This window comes from Galeopterus variegatus, unplaced genomic scaffold (assembly GCF_000696425.1).
Source record: "Galeopterus variegatus unplaced genomic scaffold, G_variegatus-3.0.2 Scaffold274, whole genome shotgun sequence".
Taxonomy (NCBI): Eukaryota; Metazoa; Chordata; class Mammalia; order Dermoptera; family Cynocephalidae; genus Galeopterus; species Galeopterus variegatus.
In genome coordinates, this window is record NW_007726385.1 from 346,217 (window position 1) to 362,194 (window position 15,978).

General features: G+C 38.0%; 1 protein-coding gene across 2 annotated transcripts in view; it reads left to right on the top strand.

Moving 5' to 3' along the window:
- Positions 1–312: 312 nt before the first annotated feature.
- DMC1 (DNA meiotic recombinase 1) overlaps positions 313–15,978 on the top strand; it is a 44,345-nt gene continuing 28,679 nt past the window's right edge. The window contains exons 1-8 of one of the 2 annotated variants that reach the window (XM_008566876.1): positions 313–357; positions 1,758–1,839; positions 2,430–2,474; positions 3,582–3,728; positions 6,197–6,279; positions 11,414–11,466; positions 12,494–12,535; positions 13,787–13,859. In XM_008566876.1, coding sequence (XP_008565098.1) covers positions 1,789–1,839; positions 2,430–2,474; positions 3,582–3,728; positions 6,197–6,279; positions 11,414–11,466; positions 12,494–12,535; positions 13,787–13,859 — 494 coding nt within the window. In that variant the 5' untranslated portion in view covers positions 313–357; positions 1,758–1,788. Of the gene's footprint in view, positions 358–1,755; positions 1,840–2,429; positions 2,475–3,581; positions 3,729–6,196; positions 6,280–11,413; positions 11,467–12,493; positions 12,536–13,786; positions 13,860–15,978 lie in introns of both variants that reach the window. The other variant, XM_008566875.1, reaches the window with a different exon arrangement.

A 15,978-nucleotide genomic window follows, 5' to 3' on the forward strand; every position in this document is an offset into this window, starting at 1 on the left:
GCCCGGGCCCGCCCACTGCGCGCCCTCCACTCCCCGCCTCTCTGCCTTTGCCCCGCCCCCTGGCCCTGAGCGTCGCCATCTGTGGGCACCCGCTTGCTTTACGCCCCTCGCCCCGCCTCCTCACTCTGAGCCCCGCCCGGGGTCCAGCCCCTCCTCTTGGTCCTCGCCCCGCCCACACCGAGCGCGCTCGCTCCTCGTTTGGCGCCAAACCCTGTGGTCGGCGACGCGCGGTTCGCCAGTATCCGCGTTCTGATTCCGAGTTAGAATCCTGTCAGCTGAGGACGGGAAAGCGCGGGCGGGGGACAAAAGAGATTCACCTTGACAGTCTCGGGGAGACTGTGGGTACGAAGGGGGTGAGTGGCAAAAAGGGAAAACGTGTGAAGAATCTGAGGGGAAACTCGAGGTTGCGAGAACGAGCGCTCCGCTTTCTCGCCCATTTTGGTAACAGTTGGTGGTCGCTGCTGGGCCCTGGGCTAGTGACGTTGTGCGTTCCGTCCCCACCGCCGGGAAGGAATCTCGGCGATCTCGAGGGATTTCCAGCCTCCTTATTTTAAGTCCTGAAGGGAACTTTTCGGCCTCGCCTCCTTCTTTCGAAGGATTCTGGTGTCGGGAGGGAGGCGTCGAGGGCGACCTGCCCAGCAACCCCCACCGTTAGGAGCAACAGCGGTCGCCTTAAACCGAGGTGCTTGGTGGCCCTAGTTTAGATTCAATTGTTCAGTCCATCAATCGCTACTTGAGAAAGATGGGGAACAATCTTCGTTTTGTCACAGGGAGACGAATTTTTTTTTCTTCGATAAGGACAGTCGGTGTGGAATTTGGGGTGATCGTGCATATAGGTAGCTCTCTGAGGGACAGCATCCAGGAGATCCCATTCAAACTGTCTCCTCGTTTGCCTCTGACACGTTGCTGTTGGGAAATAACAGATGGTAGCGACCATACCTCTGCCTTAGTAGTTTGTTCTCTGTGCTGAGCACCAGCCTCTGTCTTTTGTATTAAATGAGGAAATGGAACAGACCAAGAAAAATGATTATTTGAACCATATTTTATTGTAATGAATACAGTGATGCCTTGTAGCTTCCTGAGATTTTGAAACTTCTACAATGTTAAATCAAAGTGTCTGCTTATTAGCCCTAATATTATATTATAATGTTGGGTATCCACTATATTTTTAAATCCTAAAAAAAAAATCATGAAACTAGTAAATATGGTGAAACAAAGTATAGCTAATGTTCTATGAAACAAAAAGATGTATGCTACAAGAGCACCCATTCATAATCAGCGAGCAGGAAGGCATTCTCCATATATGAGAAAAATAAAATCTATTTATTAGGATAGACTAAGTTCAAGGGAGGATACAAGGAAAAATGATATAATGTCAAGTTTTTTAGAGTATTGTTAAACATGAAAGATTAATAGCAATATGCAATTCTAAATAATATTTCAAGGCAGTAATAAAGATATACAATCATGACTAATTGTGCAATAGGAAATCAGAAGATGATAAAAAGTGAGTAATGCTGAAGAGAAAAAAAACCATAGCCTCCCATCCCTGACATACACATAACCCATAAAAGAAATAATGCCACATGCCCAGCACAAAGATAGGCCAGCCCAGTCTTTCCAAACAAAATGTTTTTCTTATTGTCCTTCTGGTCCTTGGTGACTTTGAAATGAAATCAATGAGGATTCTGGGCAAAAGATTTTTTACTATATGATCTCTGACTACTTCTTTAATAATACTTTTTATTTTCCCAGAGTTGATTATTTTTCTGCTGCTTACCTTTCAATATGAAGGAGGATCAAGTTGTGCTGGAAGAGCCAGGATTCCAAGATGAAGAGGTATGACTAGAATGTTGAAAGATAAGTAGACATTTAGTCATCCCACAAAAATCAAGTTCCTTCTCTGTTAGCTACTATTTTTAGAAACTGAGAGTAGAAACAAGACAGTTACATGTTACAAATATGTAATGTCTTGTTTGGCGAGATGCTAAGATTAGCTACTTAGCAACTGGTATGAAAGTATTTTAATATCTTAACTGGTATGGCCGTTCTGGTACCTATGCACCTTGGTACCAAATAGCAGCCTAGTTCTAGAGGAAGGAGATCAAGGCCTGGAGGGGAAGAAGTTGGAAAAAACATATTTAAAATAGGTCAAATGTTGTTCCACTTCTTTGGGTAGAGGTATTAAAATTTTAAGGAGGACATGACAAAAGTAATTGGCTTCCCTGCCCTTTCATTATTACTGCTTCTTCTAAGTACATAAAAATGTGTTTGGAAAAACATGACTGATCCTGCCTCAATCTGTCCAAAAAGTGGAATTTGAGGCATTTTGGAGTGATTCATAGTATTGAATTAACTCTTTAAAAGATGTGAAACAGTTTGATAGGAAAAATCATAACTCCATTTTTTTTCTTTTCTATCTCCTTTAGGAATCTTTGTTTCAAGACATTGACCTGTTACAGAAACATGGAATTGTAAGTAGTTTTTCAATGCTGTGTTAAATTGTCCAAATCAGAGTTTCTCAGCATCAGCCTTACTGACATTTGGGGTTGGATAATTCTTTGTTGTGTGGGGCTGTCCTGTGCGTTGTAGGGTGTTTAGCAACATCCCTGGCCTCTACTTACTCACTGCATGCCAGTAGCACCCCTCCAGATGTGACAACTGACAACCAAAAATATCTCCAGATATTGTCAAGCGTACACAGGGGGCAAAATTGCCCTTGGTTGAGAACCACTGATCCAATTGGAGGTGTTCAGAGCTTCCTCTGAACCCATTCCCCATCCCCTTATCTATCTACTGTCTACATCTACTATCTTCATTAACAGAAAATTTGGTTCTATATGTCAGGTGACTGGAGTAAATGATTTTGGCAGAAATCCAGACTTTGGGTAATAAAGTAGATGGATTTCTTGTTTGTTCGTTTTGTTTGTTTTGCTTTGCTTTTGGTGGCTGGCTAGTACAGAAATCCAACCCTGGACCTTGGTGTTATCAGCATGAAGCTCTAGCCAACTGAGCTGACCAGCCAGACCCAAACTCAATGGATTTCAATAGCATCCAGTTGATAGTAAAACTCCACTGACATTATCTTTTGAAGCCCTCATATTTCATTTCTTTCAGTTGGTTTTACAAAATAGAAGAAAGAGAAAATGCTGGTCCTTTGGTGATATAGTTATTTGCATTCTCCAGGGGCAGAAGAAAAAATCTTTAAAAATTTTAAAAGAGCATGTTGGTAATGAAGTTCTGTAGAAGGAAAGAGCTGAACTGAAGGGGTGAATGTATGATAAATTTGTTAGCTTTTCCGCCAACAGACTTTTCTTTTGAATTCCTTGTTATATTGCCATGGTCTCACTAACATTCTTGGGAAATCAGGGTACAGCCAGAACATTTGGCAGCCTGCTGGGTATGTTCTACTCAGATATTTCCAGAACATTTGACTACATGGTGGGTGGGTTCCACCTGGTTGTTCATATAAAATTGGCATCATGGTGGAAGGAGATGGACACAAAAGCACATGACATAGTATGGGAGCCTTTCAGGCTGGCATTTTATCAATCTGCTGTGTCCATTTTTTTTATTTACAGAACGTGGCTGACATTAAGAAACTCAAGTCAGTAGGAATCTGTACCATCAAAGGGATACAAATGACAACAAGAAGAGCCCTATGCAATGTAAAAGGACTCTCAGAAGCCAAAGTGGACAAGATTAAAGAGGCAGCAAACAAACTTATTGTAAGCAAAATCTATTCTTTGCTGTTTTAGCTTAGAAGAGCATTGTGAGTCTTTGTAGTCTTTTTCATGATGAACACTAGAAATTAATGTGGGAATTCTGAGTCCCTGTAGATCACAATATATTATACTCTCCATGTTAACTTTTTATCACTTCACTTTCAAAGCAATGGCAATTAGTTTCTGAAAGATTGAGGTAGGGGTTAAGGGACCTGGAACACTAATGAAGGTAATTATTTCTACCCAAACTTTTCTTTTTGTCTCCCTTTGTATTACTTCTTTGTAATTACTTTGTGTTACTTTGGGCTTTCTGTTTCTCTGCCCTTCCTTCTCCTCTTTGTTTTTGTTTTTTTATCTTCCACCTCCTTATTTTTGTGTTGTCTTCTCAAATGTTGTACCTATATAGGGCTGTTGGAAAGCACTTGGTTCCAAAGAAGTTGCTCTCTCCTGGTGCAGACCAATTGATAAGAGAGCATTGGGTTAGAAAAAGACTAACAGTGGTTGAGTCGACATGTGTGCAGTTGAAATAGTTATGACCAAGAATATTCTCACTGAGGCAGCTGAGCTAATATAACCCGTACCTCTTACCTGGGCCCACACACTGTGAGGGACCCATGCAGCTGCCAGACTGCTAGGCAAAAGCATATATGCCTTTGACCCAAGCTTTTGTGTAGAGCTTTTGGGGACCACTAGAGGTACTAGCTTTGGAAATAGGAGTATGCAGAAAGGTAGTAACCAAGTCTTCCTCTTTACAGAAGAGCTATCCTCTCCATTTCTTCATTGGTAGATGAGGGTCTCATTCCCAGTGAGTCAAGAAGCTCTCTTTACCAACAGCCATGTGGTTTCCTTCTTCAGAGGCAGTCAAGGCAGAAGAGTGATGCAAGTGGTAGTGAGTCCTAAACTTGGAGAGGACCCAACTGAACTACTGTGAACGGAGCTCAATTGCTCTAGCTTCTGGGTACACTCAAGCGTTGCACCCACAGGTCAATTCCACAACTGCCAGGGTGTCTAACGAAGACCAGGAGCAATACCCAGGGTTTGGGTTACTGCTACTTTATAGCTCTTAGACATCAGTCTTTTCTTTGGAAATGAAATCTCATTATCAATGAAAAGAACCGCTCTCCTTCTTAAGCACCCATAGGAGTCTCATCATTTCTTAGCTAAAGTTGCTTATTCTGGGCTGGCCCGGTGGCGCACTGGAGAGTGTGCCGCTTGGGAGCGCGGTGGCGCTCCCGCCGAGGGTTTGGATCCCATGTGGAGACCGGTTCCCGCTCACTGGCTGAGCGAGGTGCGGGCGCAACACCGAGCGAGGGTTGTGATCCTGTTGCCGGTCCCCGGTACGGGCGCAACACCAAGGCTTGCAATCCCGTTACCGGTCAGTAAAAAAAAAAAAAGACAAAAAGGAAAAATAAATAAATAAATAAAGTTGCTTATTCTTAAAAAGAAAAAGATATTGAGAGAGACAGAATGAGAGAAAGAAAGGAAGTTAATTTCATAGTACAGTGGTTCTAAAAATTGATGTGTATCAGAATCACCTGGAGTGGCTAATAATGCAGAGGCCCAGGCTCACTGAAGTAGGATAGGGTTTGGGCTTGCCCATCCCCCTGCTCCTCCAAGTTCTCTTAAGTTTGAGAACCACTGTCATAGTATAAAACAACAGAGAGGGAAACATATTAGACTACATCGGGGCCCATTTTCACTAGTTTTGCCCCAGCATCAGCTGTATTTTATTAATTCAGCAAATAAGTAGTATATCTATCATGTGAAAAATACGAAGATACTTCAAAAAGTTCATGGAAAAATAGAATTAAAAGATAATATCTTGGTTAAAGCATGGTGTTTTAACAACAAGATCAAGGGTTCAGATCCCCATACTGGCCAGCTGTGAAAAAAAAAAAAAAAAGATAATACAAATCTTTCTATGATCTGCTGAATGAAAGCAACTGAATCATTCAGTAAAATACAATTCTGTTTTATGCCATAAAGATATCTCATTTTAATCTTCTTGGCTACCCTATAAAAGAGACGCTCTTATTATCCTCGTTTGACCCAAAAGAGGAAGCAGAAATACAGCAAGATATTAAGTAGTTTACCCCATTTCATACAACTAAAGAGGATCAGAGACATATTTTGAACCTATGTAGGGTGGCTTCAAAGCCTGTGTTCTTCAGAAATAAATAAATAAAAGAAATTAGGGACTGGCCAGTTAGCTTAATAGGTTAGAGCACAGCCTTGTAACACAAAAGTAAAGGGTTTGGATCCTTGTACTGTCACACACACACACACACACACACACACACACAAAAAATAAGCCTGTGCCCTTAACCATGATCTTGTACTGCTTTCAAAGACACATAAACTATTTCTTATACAAATGATCACCTTGGTAATTGAGTATATAGTTTTTGGCAGCATTTGAAATTAAAACCATCATATACCTTTTTTGAACCTTTCCTTTTATCTTTCTGTAGGAACCAGGATTCTTGACTGCATTTGAATATAGTGAAAAGAGGAAGATGGTTTTCCATATCACCACTGGGAGCCAGGAATTTGAGTGCGTATCTCATATTTTTTATAACCACTAAGCAAAATCTTTGGAATACCATGTTTCTTTTCCTCTATCTGGTTGTTATTTCTACTCTAAATACTAGAAATAGCTGCTTCTTTTGAAGTAGCTTGCATTTTTTTTGTTGTTGTTTTTTTAATGTAAACTGAAGCAATTTCCAGACTGCTTATAGGAACAGGATTAAATTTCTTACAAGAAATTCAGACCCAAAATATAAGTAGTTTCTGAATCAACCTGTATTGATCTGCAAACCATTTTTTAAAAAATCAGTTAACTCCATACTGGCCAGCTGCCAAATAATAATAATAATAATTATTATTATTATTATTATTATAATGATGAAATTAAAAAAATAAAAGTAGAAATAAAAATTGGTTAAACTTTTTATTTCCTCTTCTCTGTTGTTGATGAAGAAAATTTTATTTCATCACAGATCAATTATTACAGTGAATATTTTATTTATTTATTTGGCACCTGGCCGGTATGGGGATCCGAACCCATGACCTTGGTATTATAAGGCTGCACTCTAACCAGCTGAGCTAACTGGCCAGCTCTTTAGGGTGAATATTTTATCGTTGTTTTTTGTTTGTTTGTTTGTTTGTTTTTGTGACCGGTAAGGGGATTGCAACCCTTGGCTTGGTGCCACTCGCACCGCACTCAGCCAGTGAGCACACCGGCCAACCCTATACAGGATCCCAACCCGCGAACCCGTGACGGGAGTGCTGCTGCGCTCACAGCGCCGCACTCTCCCAAGTGAGCCATGGGGTCGGCCCAGGGTGAATATTTTAGAAGAAGTAATCCAGTGTTGTTTTTTCTCTTCAGCAGGAACAATTTTAACATATCTTTTTATTTACTATCTTATGATTCCTAAGACATATCATCATCTTTTCAGTAGGAAGAATTAGTATTCATAAGTTAGATTGGTGGCCAAGAGCAATTAGAACAAAAATAGTATTTCCTTAAAGTATTGCTCAAAACCTTGGTCTCATAAGATACCCCAAGAAAAAAAAGAATTTCATGGTCAGTCAAATAACTTCCACCTGTATGTCTAATAAGCAGATCAGACTTCACAGGTCGAAACCAAACTTCTTTTTTTTGGGGGGGGGGGGCAGCTGGCACATACAGGGATCAAACCCTGGACCTTGGTGTTACCAGCACCATGCTCCAACCAATTGAACCAGCCAACCCCTTAGCACCTTTTTCCCTTCTCACACCCTAACTCTAATCCATTAACAAATCCTGTCTTCTCTACCTTCCAAATATATTTAGTTAGAACAAACCACCCAGTTTCTTCAACAAATAAATTACAAGGGGAGAAAAAAAGAGGTGCAGTCAGAGAGAAGATCTACAGATTAAAAGAGACTTAAAAGACATATCAGCTAATCACAATGTATGAATCTTATGTGGATCCTGATTCAAAAACACTGTAAAAAATAAAGCATATATGAGACAGCTGGAAAATTGAACACTTACTAGATAGTTGATATTAAGGAGTTACTAATTTTTTAGGTGTGATAGTGGTAATGTAGTTATGTTAAAAATGAGAGTTCTCATACTGAAATATTTAGTATGAAATGATATTTTGTCTAGTATATGCTTAAAATAATATGGGAATTGACGGAAACGGTTGGAGGTTAAATGAAAAAAGATTGACCCTGAATTGATAGTTGATAATCATTGAAGCCAAGTGACAGGTACGTGATGGTTCATTATGCTATTTTTTGAGGTTGGCCAGTTAGCTCAGTTGGTTAGATGTCGTAGGTTTGGATCCCCATACCAGCCAGCCACCCCCCCAAAAAAAACCTCATTATACCATTTTTTGTTTGATATTTTCCATATCAAAAAGTTAATATATATATTCTTTTTATGTGTAAGTGTACAGAGAGAGAGTGGAAATATGAATTCAACTATTTCTTATCACCTCTACTGTTACCTCACTGATCTAAACCCTCCTGTTATTATCTCCTCTGAATTATTATAACTTTTAACCAACCTCCCCTCCTTCAGACCTTGTACTTACTGTTTATTCTTCACACAAGAGCCAGTATGATCCTTTTAAAACATAGATGAGAACATGACACTTCTTTGCTCAAAACACCCTAATGACTTCCCATCTCACTCAGAGAAAAAGCCAAAATCCTCTCCAATCTCTAATCTAATCTCATCTTTTACTCTCCTTTTTTATATACCTGCCACACTGGCCTCTTTGCTATTTCTAGAACATGTCAGATACACTCCTGTATCAAGGCCTTTGCATGTGGTGTTCTCTCTGCCTGGAATACTCTTTACTCACATATCTTACATGGCTTGCTATCATCTCTTACAGGTCTTTGCTAAAATGTCGACTTCTCAATGAGGCCTTCTCTGATTACTTTATTTGAAAATGTAAACTCCCCACCTTCATCCTCTGAACTCCTAATCCCCTTTCCCAGTCTTATTTTTAGCCATACCATTTAATAACATCTGACATACCACAGATTTTACTTCTTTATTTTTATTGTCTGATCTCCCACTAGAATTTAAGCTCCATGTAGTGAAGAATATCTGTCTCTTTTGTTCTCTGCTTTATCCCAAGTGCACAGAACAATCTCTGGCACAAATGAGGTGCTCAATAAATAGTTATTGAATGACTGAATGAATGAATAAATAAATAATGAATGAAATAAGTTTGGGAAGTACAGTATACTATATACTTTTCTTGGAGATTCACAAAGTACACTAGCCTAGTAAAGGCACTGTGAAATCCTGCAGTGAAACAAAAATACCTGTTTAGCCCAGAATTGCCCCAAACTTTTAATTCACAGAACCTTTTTCAAGGCTAAGGAAGAATCCTTGGGAAATCCTATTCCAAGGCAAATTGATCAAATTGTAACACAACACTTGATTCAAATGACAATTTGGTATTCTCCAGTTGCTCTACTACATTGCTTAAGAACCACTGGGCTAGAAAAATTATTAGTGTTATTGTGAGTTTTCTGGCGTCCTTGATGTTTGCTTTTGGGCACGTAAAAGATCACTCAGGAGCTAAGTTTTTAAAAATTATTATTTAATTTATTAAAATGTTACACATTTTCCCCTAAGCTTTAAGTCCACTTATAAATCTAGCAGATTTTAGGAGGGCTTTCATAATGTGGTTAACTAAATTCCTTTAAACATTTTAAATTATATATATACATTTAGTACATTGTATTCCTTTTAGGAACTTTATTTGTCTATTTATTAACAAGCAAAATTACAAAATTTTGGCAATTACCTAAATATCTTTTGTAAATCTAATAAATTTAGAAATATAATGAGTCTTAGGCACTCTTAAGTGTTCAAATACTGTTTATAAACTTATTTATCAACTTAAAAAAATGCAAGTATATCATTTAATCAGTCAGAGGCTAATCTGTTATTATAAAAAGGGCAAATTCTCATAAGCTTTGAAAATTCATATTTGAAATACCAAATATGCACAGATTATTGCCAAATTTTATATGAAAACAGTAACCTGTGGGTTTGATTTCTGTCTCTATTTTTATTTATTTATTTATTTATTTATTTTTATTTATTTTTATTTTTTTAAAAGATGACCGGTAAGGGGATCTTAACCCTTGACTTGGTGTTGTCAGCACCATGCTCACCCACTGAGCAAACCGGCCATCCCTATATGGGATCCGAACCCGGGGCCTTGGTGTTATCAGCACCACACTCTCCGGAGTGAGCCACGGGCCGGCCCCTGTGTCTCTATTTTTAAATCTCCCTAGATTTATTTTATTTTATTTTTTGCAGCTGGACTGTATGGGGATCCAAACCCATGACCTTGGAAAATCGCCCTACATTTGATCTTAGCCAAAAGGCCAAGAAGCGATTGGAAAACCACCCTAGATTTAAAAACACTATTCCTGCACTTAATTCTAAATTTTCTGAGTTTCACAAAGGAAACAATTATATTATCCCAAATAATTTGGGGTAGCCTCTGTGGTAAATTTTGGGGTTACCTTTTCAGCTGATTGAGATTGCATGTCAATCAGAAATTTTGTATGGGATTTTCCAGAGCTGTAGCCTTTCAGAGTGATTTTTCTCAAGATGGAAAGGGACAAGTAAAGCTCTCTTTAATAGTTGCCAGGACTATAGGATCTCTGAGTGCATGCCCTCCAAATAGGGTGATCTCTCAGTCCCTAGATTCAAGTTATGCAGGTCAGTATGTAGATTTTTCTTTAACTCATTGAAATCTGCAGCCCTCACTAAGTTTGCGGATAACTTCCAAACATGGCTTCATTTACATTTAAATTGCTCTCTTAAACTATGTAAATATAAATCTAATGGATTATCCATTCTCTTAAGGCTTTGTCAGATCTATAATCACATCCCAAAAGTCATGCTAATAGAAACTACAAAGGTTTTTAAAGTGCTTCTAGTAGGTCTTAACACAGTTAACACAATTAATATTTGTTATATTTAATTAATGAATGAGATCATGACTTGAATTTAGGTCTTTTCATATAAAGAACATTAAAAGTACTAAAACACTGGGTTACCAATTAAATGTGTGCTGTCATCTGAACCCTTGACTTTGGTGTTACAACACCATTCTCTAACCAACTGAGTTAACTGGCCAGCCCTAACATCTTTGAACAGTTTCTATTTTGATGTGTTCTTTATAAAATTTGGTTTATGAGAGATAAGCCAACCATGGTGACAATCACTGTATTCTCCTCATATCTATTTTTAATATGTTTCTCAGTATATTAGAAATTGAATATTCAGTTGACTTTTAGAAACAGTCCTAGCACAATATGAAAAACACAATAACTAGAGATCATTTTTATTAACTGCAGTTCAATTGTAAGGAATAGTGAGACCTAAGGCTTTACTAACCCATCTAGTCTTGATACTCAGAAGCGACAACAGCAGGGCTCATAAATTGTTTTGTTGATCCATCTACCCATACACAGTAGAACCTGTGATCTGAACAGGTGGAGTGCCATTTGTTCAGCCAAGAATTCCTGTTCATGTCGTATGACAGACAGATGGTAGATTAGGATAGATAGATATGATACTAATGATACAAATACTTTCTCCTTTCTTGATATCTCTATTTCTGTTCCTGTTCCTGATATTTTCTTTCTATTTCCAGTAAGTTGCTAGGAGGTGGAATTGAAAGCATGGCAATCACAGAAGCTTTTGGAGGTCAGTAGAACCTCAATAGTTTGTTACATGAAATAACATAGGTGTGTATATTTTATATGTAATAATACACACATACCTGTAATTAAATAAACCACCAGTAGTGAATTGTGCTTATTTTGGAACTTATGAAGAAATCCCGATGATCATAATACAGGATCATTCAAGATTGCAATGAAAATATATACCAACATTAACATGTGTCCTATTGACATTTTTCATCCTTTTATTTGTGATTTCTATAGAAGAGAATAGAATTTTTCTTCTATTCCTTCGAAAGGTAATTATTTGAATAATGAGGCTGATTTTATTTCTAGTCAATGCATGTTCCATGAACATAGAGATTGAATTCTCTCTTCCTTGATTATGTCCTCTATTTTCTTTTGAACAATTCATGCATAGCTGTATTATATATCATATCTGACAATTCCAGTATTTGCAGTCCTTTGGAAACTAAATCTGTTTTCTTCTTGTTATTGCTATTTTTTTCTGTTGACTTGGAGAACTTAATCTGGTTTTCATTATTTCTTTTAACTGATTCTTAGTGGCTTACCTTCTTGTGTGTTTATCAATATTTATGAGCTTATTGCTTGACTTAATCTATGAGAATTCAATGGATCTAAATGGATGAGTAGGGAAGTTTTCCAGAGAGAAGATGCTTGTGCTGGTAGCTAGGGGATGCCACCAATCTCAGACTACTTCAGCTCCCCTTGAGGATCTCAGTTCACTGGGGGAACCTCAGGATCTCCTTTCTGAGGTGGGGTCTTGAACTTTCATTTATGACTGTTCCTAAGGAAATTTTGGTTTAAATTAACTTTTATCTAAAGGACAATTCCGTGAAAAAAATACTTAAATTTTTTTTACTATTGGTATTCATACTTGCAGAATCCATTTGTGACACAAGAGATACTTTATGAGTGAGATTTGATAGAGAAGAAAACAGTAATATTCTGAAGCCGTGTTTTATTCTTTATGAAAAAATATAAAATTAACTATGCATGTTTTAAATTATTTTTTCTTTATTGCACAGAATTTCGTACTGGAAAAACCCAGCTCTCTCATACCCTCTGTGGTAAGGATATATAACAACAATAACAATAGCAGTAATAAATAATCATAGCTATTACTTACTAAACATCTACTATGTGGCTGGTACTTTACATAATCTCATGTGATCTGATCATACTTGCATGGAAACAAAAACTCAGGGAGATTAAGTAAGTTGCCCATGGTTGCACAGATACCCGAGCTAGTATTTGTGTGATGCTTAATATGATGTATGTACTGCACTATAAATACCTGAATGGAAAAAGGGAGAAGGTAAATGAGTATATGAGTGTGTTGGTGAAAAGAGGGGTCCACTGTCTCAATTTTTCCTATTCCATTTTTTCTGTATCTTTTTTACAAGAATGACACAAAATCTATTGAGGCCTAGAATTCTTTACTTTCCATGCAGTAAGGTTGGCTCTAAGACTTAACAAATTTTTCTAAAACAGAATAAGCAAAGATATCTCCTTTTTCACAAAGACAGAGTACTACTCTGCATCTCTTTGACCTAAGTAGAAGGAGCATGGCAAAGTGGTTAAGAAGGAGGTTCTGGAATCAAATTAGACAATTTGACTCTAGTCTTGACTCTACAATTAATAGCAATGGGACCTTGGGTAAGTTGCTTCACCTCTCTAATTTTCCCCATCTATTAAATAGAAATAATGATAGTGCCAAATCTTAAGGTGTTTTTTTTTTTTTTTTTTTGGTGACTGGCCTATACAGAGATCCGAACCCTTGACCTTAGTGTTATCAACACTGCTTTCTAACCAATTGAGCTAACCAGCCAGCCCCTTAGGATTGTTTTGAAAATTAAATGAAATAATGCATTTACCTGGTATAAAATAGCTCCTTGGTGTTAACTACTATTACATAAGAAGTCAATGCATTTTTAAAATTTGCCATACATTAATTGAAATGCAACTTAAATTAATTATATAACATAAATATATCTGTGATTATTACTTATAGAAAGAAAATTAGTAATATTTAAATTCTACTTCCATTCTTTGGAAGAATTAACTTTCATGAATATCTCTCATTGTGAGAAATATTGACATTCTTTGTTGAATGACTACTATGCTGGCAGAACACTTAAAATTTCCCCACTGGTTAAGTATTATGAAAATATACCATGTTGTTTATAAACTAAAGGATCATGATTCTTTGGTAATTCACCAAATAGTTGTAACCAGCATAAATCCCATGTTTATTTACATATTCATTTGTACAAAGTTTATTCACTCCTATTAATATTAATTTTTTAATTGCTCCCTAGTGACAGCTCAACTTCCAGGAGCCAGTGGCTACCCAGGAGGAAAGATTATCTTCATTGATACAGAAAATACTTTGTATCTTTTTAAAAACAAATTGCGAACATAATAGTGTGACATAGTAACATTACTACAAAACAGGTTGTTTACAATATATCTTTTTGGGGGAGGGAGGGAGCAGCTTGCCAGTACATGGGTCCAAAACCTTGGCCTTGGTGTTACAAGGTGGTGCTCTAACCAAGTGAGCTAACCAGCAGGTCCATCATTTTTGTAATCATCCCATAAAAACCAACAATAATGAGAAAAGCAAAAGGGGAAAACAATGACTGCTCAAATTCTCAAATTACTTCTTATTTAATAAAGTTTCACTTCTCCACATGGGTTTGGTGTAAAAATGACAAAACAAATACATGAGAGGAAATTGTATCTTATTCATTGTTAACCTTCTCCAAAGATTTTGTTTAATACTTAGCTTCCTTCCCCACTCCCCCGCCTTGGGGGTTGTCCAGTAAGGGAATCCAAACCCTTGACCTTGGTGTTATAACACCAGCCTCTAACAAACAGAGCTAACAGGCCAGCCTATTTGATACTTAGAAAGAAAATTATTGACTCAATCAATGTCATGGTCCCAAATAAAGGGAAAGGTATATAGAGAGCAAAAGCACAGAAGAAAAAGAGGCAGAACCTGAATGGGTAACAGAAAGAATTACAGGTTAATTAAAAGTGTAAGGTATTCCTGAATACAAGGCTAGAAAGGTGATTTGGATCTTAGACATGAAGGATTTTGAATGGTGGGTGGGTGTAAATTGGATACTTTTGCAATATTCTAGTCAAGTAATGACAACTCGATCTACTTTGGAAGCAGCAGGAATAAAAAGAAAAGGACCAGAAATGCTAGGAGGAGGAAATTGATAGTATTTAATGACTGACTGTAGTTGGTAGACAAAGAAAAGACAGGTTTGAGAAACCACTCTCAGGGTTTTTGTCTAAATACTGGAAGAGCTCTTGCTCAGCCCATTTACCATGTGACATCCTGCATTTCTGTAGAAGAAGGTCCTCACCAGATACGTTCCCTGGACCTTGGACTTCCTAGCCTCAGAAAATAAGTGTTGATTTTTGAAGGAGACATCCTAAAATTTGCAAGTGATGCACTGCTAGCCCTGTGGAAGGTGAAGCAAAAGCAGTTAAAAAACATTATCATGGTGGTAATTAAATGTAGCCTGGAGATTCATGGATTGTTGGAGATCCACGGCTAGTTTGAGACCCAGGAGTCTGAAGAAGGCCTAGATGTCTGAGTCAAGATAGGACTGGCTGCTGGCCACATTATCGTGTTGGTTTTGGAGATGAAACATTCAACCACTTTCTGGTGATTGATCAGGTGGTGGGTGATGTGCACCTTGCACAGAACATGGCACAGATGAATGATGTCTTTCTGTCACCAAACTGCTGGTAGCTCTGTGACTGGAGCATGATTGAAATTGAGAGGATTCCAGATCAGAGAGCAGTTAAGGTTAACTTCTTAAAACCACCCCCTACTTTTAACTTTGATGAATTTTTCACGAAGTGTATGACCTTCATGAATTATTATTCTTCTGGTGATGACAAAAACCTCCTGAGGCTTGCGAGCATGCTGGACTCTGATCCTGAACTGGAGTTGTCTCTACAAAAGTTTGTGATGGAGAGCATTTTGAAGTATAGTGACCACAAACAGCTTGGGCGTTATTTGTCTGAACTTTGCCCAGTGGCAGTCATGTTTGTGAACCTGATGTTTAAAGAGCAAGATAAAGCAAAAGTCATAGGCTCCACCATCCAGGATGACTGCACGCACATCACCTCTGTTCTGAAGGTCTTTTGAGGCCAAATCAATAAAGTCTTCACATTTGACAAGGGCTGCTCCTTCCTTTGTGTCTTTGGTTTCCCCCAGGGGAAAGGCACCTGATGAGGTCACTCATGCTTTGGAAAGTGCTGTGGATATATTTGATTTCTGCTCTCAGGTCCACAAAATCCACACTGTGTCCATCAGTGTGGGACATACTGTGAGACATGAGTTCACAGTCATTGGTCAAAAAGTCAACATAGCTGCCAGAATGATGATGGGAATCATGCCCTTGATTCTGTCACTTAAAATGGCAGCAACCCAACAGCCTACTTTTTAAAAGAGATTCCAAAGAAAGTTATGAAAGGTGTGGAGATTCTG